General features: G+C 40.5%; 1 protein-coding gene across 1 annotated transcript in view; it reads left to right on the top strand.

The window, feature by feature from the left end:
* The window catches only part of LOC135322413 (trafficking protein particle complex subunit 9-like), a 55,853-nt gene extending 36,289 nt beyond the window's left edge, over window positions 1-19,564 (top strand). The window contains exon 8 of the mRNA XM_064491166.1: window positions 18,517-19,564. Coding sequence (XP_064347236.1) covers window positions 18,517-18,764 — 248 coding nt within the window. The 3' untranslated portion in view covers window positions 18,765-19,564. The remainder of the gene's footprint in view (window positions 1-18,516) is intronic.
* The last annotated feature ends 984 nt before the right edge of the window (window positions 19,565-20,548 follow it).

The following is a 20,548-nucleotide window of genomic DNA, read 5'->3' as shown; positions in this document are numbered from 1 at the left end:
TTCTCGAATAAAGCCATGTCAAGATTAATTGCTTTACAAGTTGTCTGATTATTTGATCATATAGGCTTTTTTAAATTGGCTGTGTTGGAACTTTTAATTAGGAGTCTCAGTGTAGAATGTTAATAAGGTTTGCTAAGGCCAGGAAAGCCCCGTCAAGGGCTTGTCATGGATTTCTGCCTTACAGATTTAGGTAAATTCTTTTCTCTTTAAAATCCTTAAAATACCTTGAGATTCCTATATCTGTTAGGAGATGATCTTCCTCATTTGTCTGATAGAGCCACTGGGGACCTAAGAGTTTTTAGTGTATTGAGGGATCAGATAGAGAGAAAATATAACTGTTCCAAGTCTGATTACATAGGTATAATTTATCAAATTGCTTTGAATCATAGCTAGCTTAAAGAGAAGAGATTCTTTATGTCTGGGAAAAAGGTTAAAAGCCAGTAGTATTTTAAACAAAATCAAAAATTATAACCATATTCACCAGTTTACTCAGTCCCATGTAACTGTTTTAATCACAGTTTTCATTGGAAATTTAAAATTTCTTACCCAGTTTAGTTCACTGCTATAGTTTGAAATTTATTAGAAATCAGTAAATCTCCTTGAAGAGCAAGCATTTTGCAAAACCATCAGAAGACAACCATTAACTGTCTATAAATGACAAAAGATTTAAAATCATGGTTAAACACCGTTACACTATAATCGATAAAGAAACCTGGTCACTATACCCAGAATTATCACTGGTAACATTTCAGATATACCAGAATTTTAGGGAGTCCATATAATTTCTACAATATCTATATTAATAATATTTTCTCATACAATATAACCTTAGAAGATTTATTATTCATTTGACAATACCGTGTTATTTAACATGCCAAATGAAATTTACTAGATTAAAATCTCTCTTTGGGATGTTTCAGGGGCCCTCTGTAGCATCCCAAACTTAACTGGAGATTAAAAGAACTTTAATTAGAAATTGATATTTGGGGAGCTTGTTAAAAGATTTCAGAACACTTGGTCAGATAAACATATAGATCACTGTAACGTAGTACTAATTCATTAACAAGAAAATGCGTCAAAGGTAATGGCAGAACAGATCAGTTAAGTGGTATAAGAAGTTTTACAATCTGTTGGATTAACATTTTAAGAAAATTTTTTCCTCTTAACAGCGAGAAAACCAAATCTAGTCTTGTACCTGCTTACTTCTAAGATTCATTTACTTTGCCCAAGTTGATTCTAAATTTAGCCAATTCCGACCACGTATGAAACTCTTTCCTCAGGGTTCCTCTTCCACAAGCCTTCCATAGCTTTCTATACTCATATTAGTGTGTCCCTTATTTTCTCTTCCATTCAGAAGTAACCAGCTTCAGGAGAAATTCACTATTTTTCATTAACAAAATATAATTCCATTCTTATAACTTCCTTTACACATTTATCTTACTTTCCTAGGATACTGAGATCATTCCCTTAATAATAGAGACTATTTCAGTGTGGCATCATCCATTTATTAGTATTTCTAAACACCTTTATTTTCTCTGTAAGAGGAAGTTACATGTTAAGTAATTCATATTTCAATCTTATTTTATCTGAAAATGGCATAGCTATTTAATAAAATCCTATCATTTGACTTAATTTAGCACAACTCTAGAATTTAAAGATACCAAACATTTAGAGATTATCTTAAGCATACATTTTAAAAATATATTTTAAAAATTTACCCAAAGCTCTCATCTCATTTGCATTTAATTTACTTAAAATTTTACCATACCACATTACTGTTTTTTTCTTGACAATTCTGCAACAGATATAACAGGATCTTATTTGACTTTCATTAAACCTAGGTACAGTAAAAGCATTATACTTAATATTGATGACTTTAAAGATGTCTATATTAATTAGAACATTCTTAAATTAAACAATATCAAATATTATCTTAATATTGAATATTTTCCAGTTCACGTGACGCTGAAAGTCAATTTGTTCAGTTTTTATTTTAAAAATACTTAATTTTCAAGCTCTTATGTTTTACGTCAATTAAGCAGATCTCTTTGACTTTGATTTTTTTTTAGCAGTAGAAATATCTCACATCAATAATGTGTACACAGTCTTATAAACAGACAAAAGCTAGAGATCTCATAGCTTCACTTTAAAACTTACTTATAAGATAGGTATAATAATAGTTGGAGTAAAGTGAATTTGCTTGCTCAAATCACTAAGGCTTGCTATTTATGAAACAGACATTTAAGATTTCTTGACAAAGTCTGAAGGACACGTCAGAGTTCTGAGTTCTAAAATGCCAAAAATTTCTTGGCCTTAAGTTTTATTTCGTTGAGCTAATTAGGCTCAGTCCTAGGTCACTGTTTGCTGTATTTCCATTTCTGACCTGCAAGACAAAGACACAATCTTCCAATTCCCCAGAGAACTGCTCTGTCACCCAGACCCAATTTTCTCTCCTTAATTGGCATTTTTTTTTTATCAGTGAGAAGAGCTGTAAACAAAGAATTCCATCTTTTAAAACCTTAAGGTTTAATTTATCATGTTTTCCAAAGCTTGCATAAGGCATTTAGTAAGGTCTCTTTTCCTTGAGTTATAAGTTAAACCCAGGGTAAACCTCTTATTATATTTTTTTATTAGCCACTGAATATTAGTTTTTAGTTTTACGTTATACTGGACGGCTTATGTAACTCTGTTGGTTTCTTTTACTTTGTTCAATTAATATTTTCTGAGGGACAGATTTGTGCCCAGACTTATAAAACCAAGAAGGGGAAGCGTTTTTCCATTGAAACATATCTATCCCACAACATAATTAAGCAAAACTTTTATATAAAGACCATTTAAATATACCAATTTTACAAACTTTTATCTCAATTTTATTAAATCTTATACCTTTAATTTTTATATTTATGTTTTAATCAATAATTCTTATTTATAGAAGGAGTGCCAGAAGCCTTTTTTTTGTGTGTGTGCATTGTATCTAATTTTATAGAAAAGTCTCTAGGATGCCCAAGTTTCAGCCAAAGAGCTTAGACCCTTCTCAATTTTTAATTTGATTAATTGGTCTGTTGTCCCAATCATTGATCAAGTATTTCAGTCTATATATACATATATTTTAAACTGCGGCAAATAAAACGGACTTGTTTGAACTTTAATGTTGGGGGGCAGTAGGTGATCTCTTTGGCCCTTTATTTTTACTTTATGTAGTGTAGTATCAAAACCTTGTACCTAAATCCAAAAATGTCCATTTTATTTATCTCATTCAAAATAACCATATAAAAATATTTATCCACTTGGGTTAAGCCCCTTATCTTTTTTTTTCGACCTTTTAACAATCCTTTTTCCAGTTATTCAACCTAATTAACATTAATTATTCTAAGTTTTTATTAGCATCCCTAGAACCATTTATCGGAAAGGAAAAACACAAATGTAGCTTTTCAAACCAGTTTTATTTTTTTCACTAAGTTCTTAGCTTAAACATTAGATATATTTTTCTACCTTTAAAATTGATTTTAATAGATACCAATAAAACAGCTGTTTATAATGAGATCTCTTTCAACTTTCACCAATTTAAAAGTTTTTCCAAATTAAAGGATCCATCATATGGCCATCATTTTATATATATATATATATATATAATAATATATATATTATTATTATATAATATATATATAATATATATATAGTGATTTTAAATCAATAAGATGAAGAGGCTCTTCCACATGAGAGTGGGGGTGTTGCCTAAATAAAATTCAAAGGTTTACTCTTCAAAAGCTAAAGGCCTTTGTGGTCCAGGCTGATGAAACAAAGTTTAAGATGGCAAAATATCTGACAATTGGTACAAAGAATTGCTTAGAATCCCAATTTATTTGCGTGGCCACCATACGTACACAATACTTGAACCTTTTGTATGGCAGAGTCCAAGGTTTCCTTTAAAAAAAAAGTAAACTTATATTTACTTACATACACACACTTAAAACACCCAGAGAAAGATAAAACGTTTACATTTCAAGGACACAGGAAGAGAAATCCAAGTTCCCCCTAACGGGAATTTTGTTTGTATAAGTTCAGAATTCCAAAAAATGTTTTTATCAGGCCTGGTTAGTTACTTTCATAGTGAGTTTTTTTTTTTTTCTAATTCCCAATTAATGCTGTAAGTTTTGTACTTACATAAACCTGGCTGGGGTAATAGTTGGAGGCTGGCAATCTGTCATTTTTTCTTTTTTTTTCTGTTTTTTATTTTTTTTGAAAGTTCTATTCCACATTGTAAGGTCGGGTTCTCACAATAAATTTGCTAGTAAGATTTCCCTCAGGGACAACTCTATGGCATGAAGTCTTTGCCTCAACCACTCCTGCAAGATTCTCTGTCACCAGAGAAAGCTGTTACCAGCCAGGAGGAGGGTCCCATTTTTGGAGTTGAAAGATTACTCATAAGAGTTTTACTTTTATCCTGAAAAATTCAATGGAGGTAACCAAATTGAGGAAAACATTAGACCAACATCTTACCTAACCACTCAGCCCTGAACCCAGTGTCCTTCAACTTGGACACACTCGGGACGTCTCCACTGGGTGAGTATTTTCCTGGTATGTTTCCACCAGCCCCACATCGGACGTCTCCGCAAGGTGGGTATTTTCCGTTATCTTTCAACCAGGCCCCACCCAGTATGTCTCCACTGTGTGGGTAATTCACCCCAGTATCTTTCAACTGGAGGGCCAGTTACCTGGAAACACCGCCAAATAAAACTCAGGATCATCAAACAATATGTGATTTCCGAGAACCAAGAGAGACTCACCCAAATTCATCTGGACTCCCCGAGGAGGCAGATGGGCACAAAGGGCCACTTATGGTACCAAGGCTCCAGATACTCGGAGAGTTCAGGTGGAGAAAGTCTGCTCTGGGTCCCTTCATGGTGTCCAAAACTGTTGACTGAAATACATGTGCAGCCTAAAGGTTAAGAGTTATGTTTTACTTGGCGGGACGACTCGAGCCGTGATGACAGCCTCTCAGATCTCTCTGAGGGACTGCTCCCAAGAGGTTGAGGAGGAGCTAGGATATATAGGAGCTTTACAACAAAGACCAGGTTGTTGGAACAGTAAAAGATTGCTTCTTATCTAAAGAAAGCCAGGTATCTCAAGTTCAAGAATTTAGTGCTTTTCTATGTATGGGAGGAAGCAAATATTTTGGACTCCCTGAATACATTCTTTAAACAAGCACCTACCTACCTAGGGCCAGTATCCTGTCCTTTCTTATTCTGAGTCTGCTCACAGGGCACCATTGTGAGTTGCTGCAGCTGCTGGGCTGCAGGCCTGTCCTCGCTGGGAGTTGGCGGCAGCCGCTAATGACTTGGTTTCAGCACTCTTTGTTTACTGACATGGTTGCAGTATTTTCATTCACATTGTAGTATTTTCATTCACAGACTGATTATGGATAATCTGCAAACTTGGAAAGCAACTGAGATGGAATTACTGCAGGTACATTCTTCTTTAATAAGCCGTGTGCAAACATAAACATGGAGGAAGCATACATTTGGATTTGGTGGTGTAGGGAAGGGTTTCTGCACAATACAGGAGAAGGCAATGCAGAATTCCTTAAGTCCACCTTTCTTTTCTGTAGTGGTTTCTGAGAACAGTTTATGGTAATTAACCAACATTGACAAATGGTGGCACACATTGCATTTAAGAGCTGGCCGGCTGCAAACTTGTGTATTGGACAGGTGGAATTCATAGGCAAATGGTCAGGTGGATGGGAGAGAGATGGAGACTAGGCCTGGGCCCAGATTCCGGTTTAAATTGGCATTTCCTCACCATATGGCCTTGGACTAGAATGCAACCTCTCTTAACCTGTTGGTGAATCTGTGAAATGGGCATGATAATATTGGTTTCTTCCTGGGATTGTTGTAAGTTCTAAAGAGTATTGTAGCACACATGAAGCACTTAACACACTGGCACTTAGCAGTGTTCACTGTGTGCGGCCGCCCCGCTTGGCATGTGTCAGAGCCGTAAAGGCAGCATGTGTCTGTTGAGGATGCACTGGTAGCCCCTTGAATAGGTTGTGAATATGGTGATTCCCTTTAATCTTGGTAACTCTGTGTGCCATGGGAAGTTATTTTCATGGACAGATGAGGAATCTCAGGGTAAAGAAGACTGTGTAATTTGCCCAAAGTCAGACCATAATTTTGGGTGCAGGGGCCTCTGTTCAGCATGGGCCCCAGGGCCTTCTGCCCTCTCCATTCAGCACCAGAACCAGATGTGGGGTCGGCTGTTTCCCAGCCCAGAGTATCGGGCAGGCCGCAAGACACACCTGGCTCTGCACTGCTTGAGCAAAAACTCCGGAGGAGAGGAAGTTACAAAAGGGATAATCATAAAAACAGATGACAGCAAACTGTGATCAGCACTGAGAAGGAAAGGAACACGCCTCGCAATGCAGAGCTGCGAGCTTTCCCGTCGGGGCTGCTCTGGGGGCGTTCATCTCAGCTAAACAAACTCTGCTGCTGCACCAAGGCAGGAAGGCAGGGAGTGTGTGGCCAGGTAGACTGGGCCTTGTTAATCATACTCATTCCCCATTAAGCTGCAACTGTCACGGGCACTTACCTAGTAAACAGATGTCTTCCATAATCATCACGCACTTTTCTTGGTAGTTTTATTGCCCCACCTTTGAGATGAGGTCATTGAAGCTGAGCAGTTTGCTGCATGCCCGTGATCACCATGGAAATACCCCCACTGGTCTTTCAACCTAGACTGGTGTGGCTGTCATGTCCCAGCCCTGTGAATGGCATCGTGTTGCTTCTCCCAAGTGTCCCAAATGACTGACATTGATATTCTTAATTCGTAGGAAATGGTATGTGATAATAGGAGAAAAAGGTAGTAAGAATTTGTTTGGAAAACTAGAACAAAATCCAATTCTTCCCCAGCTGGGGGAGCGTACCCTGTGTCACTCACCCCACTCACTGCGTGTCACCTCCTCCCTGCCGTCTCCGCATTCAGAAGCCACTCTGAGCCTTTGAAGAACATTTTGCCTCACGACACTGTTGACTAGGACCTGCGACCTCTCCCTGGTTAACTCTCTCTTCAAAGCCATTTAAATTTTTTGCAGGCTCCTCCGCTCAGATGTAAGAATATTCTCTTTCAACTTCCTCATGAAGCTCCTTAATGAAGATCTCGTGAAGGAAACTTAGTCAAAACCTGGGAGGTATGCACACAGTGACTGCAACCTCAGCAATTTATGAAGTTCAGAATCAGATTTGTGGGTGACTCAGGAAAGACTTTTTTATGGTAACAAGGGGAAAGTGAAAGGATGCAGGCTGTGTGAGACTGAAACATCTCCGTCCCAGCCAGCAAGGCACCTGCGTTCAGGATGGTGTGTGGGGAGTGCAGAGTTCTCACAAAGAAAGAAGTGTTGGGATGGGAGGGAGGACAGTTAGGTACTTTACTGTGGAGGGAAAAAGTGGGTTAAGCATTTCCTGGTTGAACAAGAGGATTGTGACATGATGTGCTTGTATTTTGGAGAGAAGGGTTTTGTGGGGACAGGCCTAGGGAGAACGCTCTGTGGCTGTGGAGTCAGCACAACAGAGAAACACAGAACCGTGCAGACCCCAAGGCCCCTGCTGGGGAAGAGGCTGCCCGCCAATTCGAGCCCTGGGGGCAGCATCTGTCCTTTAGCTGGGGCCTCAGAGCTCCCTTCACAACCCAGTCCTGTTGATACAAGGAATAAAATGTGAGGCATGAGAAGGGCTGTGTCCCAGGCTTTGGTTGAGCCCCTGGGAAGTGTCCCACCAGATTTTGTTCCTTGGCTTTGTGCAGTAAAGTATTCAAGAGCAAGTCAGTGTTGAGGAAAGGTAGATTTATTCACAGAGACACATTGAAAGGCAAGAGAAAGGCCACGAGGTGTGGGGTTTGGGTGCTCAGATTAAAAGTAGGTACACACTCCACAGAGTGTGGGCTTTCTCCGAAGAGGGAGAGAGAGGGGTGACCGCGAGGTGGCGCTGTGTTGCTCATTTTCTTGGGCTTGGTGGTTTCATTTGCTAATATGTAGAAGGACCAGCCTAAGGGCAAGGGGCTGGGATTCCCAGGGAGTTGGCCATTTCCCACCCTTTGACATTTTGTGGCTAGCCTTGGGACTGCCATGGTACCTTGGGGCATGTTATTCACCATGTTACTATTACAATGGGTGTATAATGAAGCTCAAGCTCTGCTAGAAGTTAAATCTCTTCATCCTGAGCCTCAAGGCCTACTGGGGGTTGAATCCTTCACCATTTTGATGTTAATTGCTGTGGCCTTCCTTGAATGGCTGTGCTCTGCCCCTTCCATCCTGTCTCACTGTGATGACACAGAGAGAGCAAAGGCCGGGCCCTGCCTGTGCTCCTGCATTTAACAGCAGGAAGTGTGGAGTGTGCTTATGATGACTCTGATTGGTGAGAAAGATGTTTCAGATTTTGCCACGTGAGACATGGGGACCTGCCAGCAGCCATCACAGATTTATCTCAAGGACATTATCGCTTGTGTTGTTACAGAAACAACAGGCCAGCCAAGAAACATGCACTGAGATTTATTACGCCGGCGGGCTCAGAGGGGCTTCTGTTCCGAAGCTCTGAGCACCTCCAAGACCTGCACATGAGGTTCTATAGGGTTAATTACAAGTAAGGGGCTATTAGCCAATAAGGCTCAAACAACAAAAAGCAAGGAATCAGTACACTGAAGCTTATGAATTTGGAACAGATCACTTTACTGACAATTGTTGACCTTGGATTTACGAGTTAGCTTATTAGCCCATTCAACTGACACTAAACTTCAGATTTACGAGTTAGCCCAGCAATACTTAGATCAGTAAACCGACACTTATCACACTTAGATTTGTGACTTAGCTCGTTAGCCCAGCTGGGCTTTTCCTTCACAGTGTCATTCATCTTTTCTATATTTCTTTTTTTTTTTTTTTAAGTATTTAATCCAAATTTAATATCAGGTTTTTTTGGAAAGAAATTTCTCTTTTTCTTTTCTTTGGGACTCTTTTGGGGGGGTAGGTAATTAGGTGTATTTATCTGTTAGTGGAGGCCCTGGGGCTTGAACCCGGGACCCCGTGCATGCTAAGCACACCCTCTACCACCCCCCCATGATCTTTTCTTTTTGCTTTAGCTGCCAAGAATCTTACAGCTGAATTTCTAGTCGGCCTTTAACACTTGCCCTGACTCCAGGGAATCCATTTTTATGACTTTACCTCCTCCTGGTTTCATTTAAGTATTGAATCTCCAATTTCTCTTCACTTTCAGTTTTGCCTTTTTGTTGTTATGGTTGTTAAGGTGTGTTTAAAAAAATTGTTTAATTTCTCTTTTAGCAGGAGGCTGAAAGTAAATAAATATGTAAACAAACAGCACACTTAAATGCTTTTATACATTCTAAGCTGTTTAGTAGTTACTTAAATACCGAATTGAATATTAAAATGATAACATTTTTAAATTATTTTTTAATTTTTTGCAAAGATATAGCTGATTTGAATTATGATATGTTTCAGGTGTACAATAGATGCTCCATTTATAGTTACTGTAAACATTGGCTGTAATCCCTGTGATGTAAGATACATCCCTGTAGCCTTACATTACATGTTGCAGTTTGTATAAGAAAGTTGGGTAACGCAGAGTCTGGGGCATGGCTGTGTCTGACCCAGGGTCACGCTCACCCTGCCTGTCAGAGCCCAGGCCCTCACTCCTGTCTGCAGGGCAGCGAGTGGAGGCAGCCCTCATCAGCGCTGGCGCCACCCTCTGAGCGGCAGTGACAGCAGTGTCTGTGTGTGGACGTGCATAGTGTTTTTCCAGGAGCTTTACATGCATTTCTGCATTTAATAATTAAAGCCCTCCTGTGAGGAAGCGTTTTATGATTTTAATGAATAATACATTTTATTTTGATATTGATAGACTTCAAACCTCCGGAAAATTTACAGAAGTAGTACAGTAAACGCTTAGATACAGTTCACCTTAAAGGGCACTATTTGTCCTTTTGTGTCTGGCTTATTTTAGCATAAAGTTTCAAGGTTCATCCATAATGTAGCCTGAGTCAGTACTTTATTCTTTTGGTTTCATAATATCCTTTTTCTTTTTTTTCATTTTTGGTCTATTTAAAAATACTTTCATTGAAGTCTAGTCAGTTTATAATGTTGTGTCATTTTCTTGTGTACAGCACAACAATTCAAATAGGAACATACCTGTATTCATTTTCATATTCTTTTAAACATAAGTTACTATAAGATATTAAATATATTCTCCTGTGCTATACAGTATAAACTTGCGGTTTATTCTATACATACTCAGTATCTGCAAATCTTGAACTATCAATATATTCCTTCCCACACCCTCTCCCCTCTGGTAACCATAGTTTGGTTTCTATGTCTCTGTGTCTGTTTCTGTTCTGTAGATAAGTTTATCTTTTTGTGTCTTTGTTTTTTTATTTTTTTTTTTAAGATTCTACATGTGAGCGATCTCATATGGTATTTTTCTTTCTCTTTCTGGCTTACTTTTCTTTGAATGACATTCTCCAGGTCCATTCATGTTTCTGCAAATGGCATTACTTTATTATTATTTTATGGCTGAATAGTAGTCTATTGGAGAAATATACTACAGTCTCTTTATCCAGTCATCTTTCAGTGGACATTTAGGTTGTTTCCATGTCTTGCTATTGTAAATAGTGCTGCTGTGAACATTGGGGTAAAAGTGTCTTTTTGAGTTAGGGTTCCTTCTGGATATATGTCCAGGAGTGGGATTGCTGGGTCATATGGGAAGTCAATATTTTGTCTTTTGAGGAACCTCTATACAGTTTTCCACAATGGCTCCACCAAACTGCATTCCCACCACAGTGCAGGAGGGTTCCCAATTCTCCGTAGCCTCTCCAGGATTTACTGTCTGTGAACTTCTGAATGATGGCTATTCGGACTGGTGAGAGGTGAGTCTTGATTGCAGTTTTGATTTGCATTTCTCTGATAATGATATTGAGCATTTTTTTCATGTGCCTATTGGCCATTTGTATGTCTTCATTGGAGAAAAGTTTCTTTAGGACTTCTGCCCATTTTTGAATTGAATTATTTGTTTTTCTTTCTTATTAAGTGTAAAAGCTGTTTACATATTCTGGGAATTAAGCCCTTGTCAGTTTCATTTATTGCAACTATTTTCTCTGATTCCATATATTGTCTTTTTGTTTTGCTTTTTCTTTCCTTTTCTGTGCAAAAGCTTGTAAGTTTAATTAGATCCTACTTGTATTATTTTGCTTGTATTTCTATTGCTTGAGTAGACTGCTCTAGGAAAACATTGTTGAGATGTATGTCAGATGTTTTGCCTATGTTTTCTTCTAAGAGGTTTATAGTGTCTGTCTACATGTTTAATTCTTTAAGCCATTTTAAATTTATTTTTGTGTATGCTGTGAGAGAGTGGCCTAACTTCATTGATTTACCTTCAGCTGTCCACTTTTCCCTACACCATTTTCTGAAGAGGCTGTCTACTCCATTGTATGTTCTCACCTCCTTTGTCAAAGATTCAATGACCAAAAGTTTGTGGGACTATTCTTGGTAATTTTGTTTATCCGTTCATTGATGGATGGATATTGTTTGTAACCTTTGGCTACTCTGAATGATACTGCCATGAATATTGATGTGCAAGTTTTTGTGAGAATATATTTTCATTCTGTTGGCTGTACAGTTGGCCCGCCATTTCTGTAGTTTCCACTTCATGGATCCAGATGGCTGATTGTAAAGGGACTCGAACATCCTTGGATTATGGTATCCAGGGTGGGTGTTTCCTGAAACAAACCCCCCGAGGAGACTGAGGGATGACTCTATATGTAGGAGTGGAATTGCTGTGCCATATAATTCTAACCTTTTGAGGAAACACCAGGCTTTTCCAAAGAAGCTGCACCATTGCCCCTTTCCAATGGCTGCATATTGAGGGTTCCCATTTCTCTGCCTCCTGACCGACACTTGTTATTGTCCATGTTTTGATTATAACCATCCTAGTGAGTGTAAAATCAGATCTCATTTTGATGTTGATTTCGCTAGTGATGCTGAGCATCTTTTCATATGCTTATTGGCCAATTGTGTATCTATTTAAATACTTGGCATATTTAAAAATTGGGTCGATTTTCTTTGTATTGGTCAGTTGTAAGCATTTGTTTTATATCCTGGATACTAGTCTCTTATTAGATATATGCTTTGCAAAATTTTTCTCCTATTCTGCAGATTGTCGTTTCACTTTAGTTTTTTTAAACATTAAAACAATTTCTTTCTAGGGGAGGTAATTAGATTTATTCATTTTATTTTTCTTGATAAGCACGCACTCTATCACTTGAGCTACACCCTTCCCCTTCATTTCACTTTCTTGATGATGTCCTTTGTAACAAATGGTTTTAATTTTGATGAAGTCAATTTTATCTTTCTTTTTTTTCACTTGTGCTCTTGGTATTGTATCTAGGAAGCCATAGCATATCCTTGAACCACAAAGATTTAAACTATGTCTTCTTTTAGAATGTTTATACATTTAGTTTTTACGTTTCCGTCTGTGATCCATTTTGAATTAATATTTTATTTGTTATATAAAATACGGGGGTCCAGATTCCAGATACATTCTTTTGCCTTCAGATACCCAGGTGTCTCTGCACCATTTGTTGAATAGACTATTCTTTCAATGGAGTTTTGTTGGCACATTTCTGGAAAAATGACTGTAAATGTAATTTTCCCCCCTGGATTTTTTATTGTTTCTCATAGATTTATGCATCCAAACTTATGCCAGTACCATAATGACTTGAGTACTATAGATTTGTAGTAACCATTGAGTGAGTCCTCCAACTTTGCTCTTCTTTTTCAAGATTGTTTTGGCTGACCTGGGTCCCTTGCACTTCCATATGAATTTTGGCATCAGTTCTTCAATTTTTGCAAAGAAGTCAGCTGGAATTTTGATAGGGATTCCATTAAATTTGTAGATCACTTTCAGGAGTCTTAACATTTTTAACAATATTGTCTACCATTCCATGAACATGGGATGCCTTCCATATATGTAGATCTTTTAATTTTTTTTTTGGTGATACTTCAAAATGTTCAATGTGCAAATCTTGTAAAATTTTGTTAAATGTATCTCTCATTTTATTTTTAATGCTGTTGTAATTGGAAAGGCTGAGCTTCCTAAGGGTGGGACTATATATCAATTTATTTATTTCTAGGATTCCTACACAGCAAATACCCTAGATTTATATTTGCTACATAAATCTATCCACAATTCTTCCCACCCCCGTGTCATAAGAAACCAAGACCCAGGTTAAGCTACCTGAACACTTATGTGGAAGTGAGAAGTGAGACCCTTGGGTGGGGCTTTGTGCAGATTATACTGAAAGCTTATTCATTATGGCTTCATCTTAATTTCTTTTAAACAATCCTTTCAGTGTATATAGTCAGATACATTAAGAAAATGCCCTTTCGATGTGTGGAGGAGCTAAGACTATAATTTTCAAATAATTTCTAGTGAGAGTGTTGTACTTGAAACTAATTTGCATCAATCTTTGAAGATTTATGTTTCAGGAGCTTTGACTATATAATACCTGTCTTTATTCAATAACTACAACTAAATGCTCAAACAACATGTAAGAGTTTGAGCAAACTGCCCCCGCCCCGTAGTGCTGGTTGGCTGCAGCTGTAACTGGAGTCAAGTCTTACCTATCCCAGTACTCTTGGGTGGATCTGCTCAAAGGGGTTCGTCCAATAGTTTGTCGGTAGTCTTTTGGACAAAGCCATAAAGCATTGATTTAAGGTTGCTGGAATGGAATCTATTTTATTAATATTAAGTAAGCACATATTGAGTGCTTACTGTATGTTGGGAATTGTCCCTCAGCCTCACATGAATATTATTTCGCTTAAAACCTCTCATATTTCCTTGTTATTCACACTTTACAGATAAGGAGTCTGAGTATTAGGTTTTCTCTCTTTTGGGGGTATCTCATTATCAATGATGGGAAGTTGTAAGGAAAAAGATACTGATTCATCCAGAGAAAACATTTTTCTGAGAGTCAGCACTGAAGAGGTTGATCATTGTTTGAGTAAGACGAGCCCCGGGTTGTACGGAGTCAGCATCCCTGTCCTGGACACGGCAAGTGTAGCACTGAGTGGTGGGTGAGGCCGCGCGGCCGCGCAGGGAACGCGGATGCCGGGCCGTTGGGCTGTGCTCAGGCCCGGTGGGGCTTTCTCCTAAGGGAAGTGGAACGTCATTGTCAGAATTTAAGTAGGGGAGAGGGGTGCTCTCGTAGATCACTTTTGTCTTGAAGAATGCTTAGAAACATTTAGAAGGCTCGGCAGGAGGTGATGTGATAAGTCAGAGTAGGGTGGCTGTGAGGTGTAGCAGTGTTCAATTTTCAAATGGTTTTCAGTCCCAGGTTTGTGGCTCAGTAGCCGTGTCACTTTGGATGACGCACTAAAGGAAGTGAAACAATTTATCTTATTACTTGAAGCAGTGATATACCGACTTCCCAGGACTTTTGTGGAGATCCAGTGAGATAACGTGTGCACAATGTGCAGCGTGGTCCCCAGCACACAGTCATTGCTGAGGGAGTGCCAGTGAGAACTTTGTAGGTGAGGTGTGGGTGGTGTGACTCGTTGACTGAGGAAATTGGGCCCTGAAGGAGGGGTCCAGTCACATCTGTGAGTGATGGGACTGAGCTGGGAGAGGCAGAGGGTGGAGTTGGTGGTGCCCTTGAAACATCTAAGTGCAGTGCCACAATCACAGAGGAGGTCTAGGCCCGGGCTGTGCATTTTCCTATAATCTCAATCCCTGAGTACGCCAAGGTATTGATCATTGAACGTGAAGACATACTTACAGGACAAGTGAATAGTAGTATCATCTCTGTCATCAAAGCTCACGTCTCTTTATTCATCACTCACTTTGCTAATTGGGTACTTACAGAGCTCAATTCACCATCCTCACCTGGGCTCAGGCTCCACAGAAAAGATCTTGTGAGTCTCCCTCTTTTCCAGAAGAAAACACATTTAGCTGGAAGAATTCTCTACTCGCCAGACTTAGAATTTTAGTTTGTTGATTTAATTCTGTTTTCTGTTGGCCGTCTCCTGACAGGAGAGACATTTTACCTCATGGTCAGGTTTCAATTAGCTGTTACTGAGAACTGCTGATGTGATCCATAGTGTATTTTTTCTATTAACTTTGTAGAGTACTTATCATTTTTCTGTCTTTGCCCTTTAATTTTGTTTCCTCTTCAATGTTCTATCCTATTTGGGGCCTTATTTTATTTTTTAATTCAAAAATGTCTGTTAGCAGTTAAGAAAACAAAAGCAAATAAAAAATGCACATGATAGCTAGATTTAGAATATATCTAGTGTGTTTTCTGTCTCGGCAATGGAGGGTTCTAGAAACTCTTGAAAACCTTCATTACATAAGTTCCTTAAAATGCTGATTAAGAAATAAGACCTTCCTTCCTCATCTTTCAAGCTGCACAGCTAATTGTCAAGAAAGTGAGGGGAAATCCTCAGAAGCCAAGTCAACCAGAAAGCAGGGATTCTGGGAGATACACAAGCCTTAGAAGCACTGGGGGCCAGTTGGCTCCAGAACTGAGTTTCAGTTGCCTTGACAGGAGGGCAGGAGGTGAGCCCCAGACCTCTCACACTTGGATTTGGATGGCTGTTCTTATGTAAGGCCAAGCACATCCTGAGAATCCTGCTTTATAAAAGGGTGAATTAGAAAGAAAAGTAAAAAAGCATTCCTCAAGGCAAGGAAGTAAGGAAAGTCAATTTTTTTGGAAGCGGGGGAAAATAACATATCCAATGTAAGTATTTAGTTTAAATCTGTTCTGGCATGAGAGTGACAACAAACTCCTGGCAGAAAATCACAGCTCCTCCCGGAAAGAGAAGTTGTGTTTTGAATGAATCAGTGGGCAGCCATTCCGAAAAATGTCTCCAGAGTCTTCTGGATCAAGATACTGGACCCAAACACCTCCCTTCCATGGTCTCATTTAAATAACCAGAAAGGTTTTAAAGGAAAGAAGCCATAATCATAGTTCTATTTATTGACATTAATATATGCTAGGAATTCAGAGGTGACTATGGAGTTGTCACCTCTTTTATGGACCTTACTTTCTATTTGACATAGTTGGGGAACTTGGTGGAGGGTGGTGTTAGTCTGTTCCAATTAGCCAGGACAGGAGATTAAGAAAGCAGTGAAGGGCGGATGACATTTTTAGCTGAGGACAGTCCTGTTCAGTTGGTTTGTAATTGCAGGCTCGTTGAGTTGTCACTGGAGGGAATTGATCTTATGGAGTTTGGACTTAACTCAGGCCTCTTCAGAATGGACAAGTGAACCTGGAGAAAGACAGTCAAATCTGTGCAGACATTAAAGTCCACGTGAACGTGCTGTATCCCTGAGCCAAAGATAGGACAAGTAGGCAGCACTTCTTGAGGACAGAGGAGTGGTTTTTAAGGTTCTCCAAGAATGAAGCCCAGGGAACCGGGATGGCCAGTTGTCAAACTGTGACTTTGCTCTTTGGACGGTGTACCCACCGAGGTTATTGGCTGTTAATAGGTTTCCATTTCTCTTTAATGCATGACAGGTGATGAGGACGTGGGCATACACTTTTGACACCTTGTCGAAGTGACTGGGTACCTGCCTAGAAGGGCGGGCACAGCTACTGCTGCGCCATACATCTTGCCGCCCATCCCGTTCCCCGGCTCCGTGATCTCGGCAGAGTGGTTCCTTGTTGAGCTGTCCGTCTCCTCTGTGACATCGTAACCCAACAAAATACCGGAGAGTATTAGCTTGGCTTTGTTCTTTTCCATCCTTCCCTTCAAATGATGATGAATGATAATGGACCCAGTTACGTTTGCAGATGATTTACACATAGTGCTGTCAGTACAAACCTTGTAATCCCCACTGTGTGATCTAGAGAAGAAAGTTACATTCTTTCCAAATTGTTTTGATGCACTTATGTGGGAAAATGATGTACGTTTGAATATGTATTTCCTCTCTGAATCATCATGGCTACAGATGAATATTTGTAGACATGGAATGAGTTTACTTTATTTGAACTGTATGGTCCCCTAAATTCTCCCCAGCTTTTTAAAGTCATCACTGGAGTGCTACCTCCACAGTGTCCCAAAGCATCCACCACTGCCTGTTCTTCAGACACTGTGAGTTTCCAAGTTGGAGAAGGCTGCTGGCTGTTGAGGCATTCTCTGGCACATCTCTGGCTGGCTGATGTGAGCTTAGCACACAAGACTTGGCAGACAGTATCTAACCATGGTCACGGCCATTTCTGGAACACTCATGGAGGATTTTACACCTATGCTAGTGGCATACGTTATTTCTTTTAGTTTTCAACACTATCATAATTAGATTTTATCACCTGTATTAATAAGGAAACTGTCAAAGCGAGTGATGTGCAGACTTTGGACTGGAACACGGGTCTTTCTGATCCCTATCTCTGTTCCCTCCCCAGCCTATCCTTCCAAATGTCCAGGAGACTCTTCCTCAGTCTTGAGTTTCCCGCTGATGTTACCACTGTCTTTGTTTCTGGAGAGGAAAACAAGTCTAAACTTACTTTCCAGTTGGAAATGGAATGGAGAGTTAACGTTGGAAGCCGGGAGAGTCTGTCCTGTGATGAAGCGGTCTCTGAGCCACTTCCATGGGGACGTCACGTCACTGTCTGGGCCCCTTGCACAGCCTGTGCACAGGTGATAAGCCAGATGTGCTGAGCAGTCCTACCGGACAGGGAAGTGCGTTGGAAATGAGTTTGGGTATTTGGTTTCATTACATATGTTCCTGAGGGCCTTGGCCTGGCACTTCAAATGGGACCACTCCCTGTCCCACAGACTCGTGCTCTGGGCCGGTGCAGACCTAACGTGGCCTCAGCCTGAGGCTCAGGGCCCGTGGTGATGAGGAGCATTTTAGTCCAGGGTCTGCCGGAGGCTCTGACACTTCTGGGCCATGAGAATTTGTCCAGGATGATAATAAATCCTCCCCGAGATTCAGATTTCCTTCCCTGTGAGCCGGGGTAGTAATAGTTTCTGAAATGATTGTAATGATTCAGTAACGGGCACAGCGTGTGCTGGCAGGTAGCTGGTGTTTAAGGAGCAGAAGTCGCAGTCACTCTGTCAGCCTCTCACTGTGTGCTCTGTGCTTTGAGAGGTTGTGTGTTTGGTGAAAGTCCCGCCCAAACCCTAGGGTGTAGATGAACTGTTGTTCCTTTACTTTCCCGTCCTCTTCCTCTTTCCCTTCTCTGTGTCCCATGTTTAGGTAGCAGATTCCTCTGTTTCAGGGAATACGGACCTTTCTAATAAAAGGAGAGGCGGAACACGGAAAGGTGGGGCCCAGAGGGGGTCTGGAGCATCCGCACAGCGCTGCTTCCCTGCATTTCTGCATCCGGTCCCATCAGTGCATGAAGTCAGCCTTCCTCTTCCTTCCTGTGTCGTTGGGTCTCTGTTTTAAGGGAAAATTTTTTACGGGTCTTTTTTCCATTACATGTTTCGTTCAGATGCTTGTTGCTTTTCTCCCTGTGCTTCAGCATTCCTAGGAGAGAATTCAGCAGTGAGCATCCTCTCCGAGCTCTATGAGTTGATCGGCTTCCACCGCAAGTCAGCCTTCTTCAAGTGGGTGGCCCCCGTGCAGCGCGTGGCCCCCGGCATCCCGGAGCCTGGCTGGAAGGCCTGCTACCGACTCCTTCTGCAGACACTTCCTGGCTACAGTCTGTCGCTGGATCTGCAGGACTTCAGCAAAGGTGTTGGAACTAAAACATTGCTTCAGTCCCATTAACCATGCCTGGTATGGGCCCTGCTGTCCTGTCTCATCAGGGTGAATTCTGATTCGTTTAGAATAGGGCTCAGCAGACTTTTTCTGTCAAGGGCTTGGGAGTAAGTATTTCAGGGTCTGCAAACCTCCTGATCTCTGGTGCAGCTGCTCAGCTCTGCTGTTCAGACGCCAGAGCATCTGGACATTCCACACACCCACAGAGCTTTATTAACAGCAGTGTCTGGGGCTGGATTCAGTGTATGAACTGCAGTTTGTCCCCACAGCCTCCTCACTATTGACGCCTGCACCAGAGCATGCATTTGCGACAATGGGTGAACCTGCACTGACACGTCATCATCACCCAGAGCCCAGACTTGACACTAGGATTTACACTTGGTGGTGTGCACTCTGTGGGTTTGGACAGATGTGCAATGACATGTATCCACCGTCACAGCATCATACAGAGTAGTCTGTCTTAGTGACCTTAAAATGCTCCGTGCTGCACCTCATTCATTGCTCCTTCCCCTCTAGCCTCTGACAGCCACTGATCTTTTAGTCTCTGTGGTTTTCCCTTTCCCAGAACACCATACAGTTGGAATCAGACAGTTGCGGAACCTTCCCAGATTGGCTTCTTTCCCTTAGTAATATGCATTTAAGGTTCCTCCATGTCTTTCCATGCCTTGATAACTCATTTCATTTTAGCACCAAATAATAGTCCATTTTCTGGCTGGACCACAGTTAATCCATTCACCTACTGAAGAACAGCTTAGTTGCTTCTGAGTTCTGGTGATTATGAATAAAGCTGCTATTAACATCTGTATGCAGTTTTGTGTGTGGACATAAGTTTCCATTTCGTCGAGTAAACACCAAGGAGCACAGTTGCCGGATCATGTGTTAGGAGTACGTTTAGTTTTGTAAAAAATTGCCAAACCGTCTTCCAAAGTATCTGGGCCATTTTACATTCCCACCAGCAATGCATGAGAATTCCTTATGCTCCACATCCTCACCAGCATTTGGTGCTGTCAGTTTTCTGCGTTTTGGCAGTTCTGACAGGTGTGCAGTGGTACCTCGCTGTTTCAGTCTGCATCCCCTTGATGACAGATGCTGTGGAGCATCTTTCCATAGACTTCTTTGGCATCTAGATTTTTTGTTTGATGAGATCTTTGTCAGGAATTTTGCTCATTTTTTAATCAGGTTGTTCATCCTTCTTGTTGAGTTTAAAGAGATTTTGGTATATTCTGGATATCAGCCCCTTATCAATGTGTCCCTGCCCTTCACCTGCAGCACCGGAGTTGTCCTTTGGGTCTCAGTGGTGTGTCAGCCCTTCAAAGAGGTTCCCTGTCTTCCCTCAGCCTAAATACTGTCCTTGTATTTTTCACTTTCATTGACTCATTTTGTTCTTTTTAAATAGCATTTCCCATAATTTGTAAGTATATTAAAAAAAAAGGGCAATGATTGAACACCACCTCCCCCACCAGGCTGTGTGCCCTGTGAGAGCAGAGGCCCTGTCCCCACTCACCATTTCCCATGACAGCACAAGGCACATGTCCATGTAAAAGTGTGTAACGTGGGGCCAAACCTGATGAGCAGCTATGATGACATGTGTTGGCTACCATTTATTGAGTAGACTTTGTTTCTGATGTAAATTATTAAATCACATGAATGAAACTTGTTTGTTTTGAAAAATAAAACAACAAAGCACACCTCCATTTGATTGGTACTTTCTACTTAGCCTTCTGACACAGGAGGGGATGTTCACAATCATTTTTTGGAGGAGGTTGGGGAGGTAAAGTAAGAGAGTGAGATCA

The sequence above is a fragment of the Camelus dromedarius genome, chromosome 11 (genome assembly GCF_036321535.1).
Source record: "Camelus dromedarius isolate mCamDro1 chromosome 11, mCamDro1.pat, whole genome shotgun sequence".
Classification (NCBI taxonomy): Eukaryota; Metazoa; Chordata; class Mammalia; order Artiodactyla; family Camelidae; genus Camelus; species Camelus dromedarius.
This window is presented reverse-complemented; position numbering and strand designations above follow the sequence as displayed.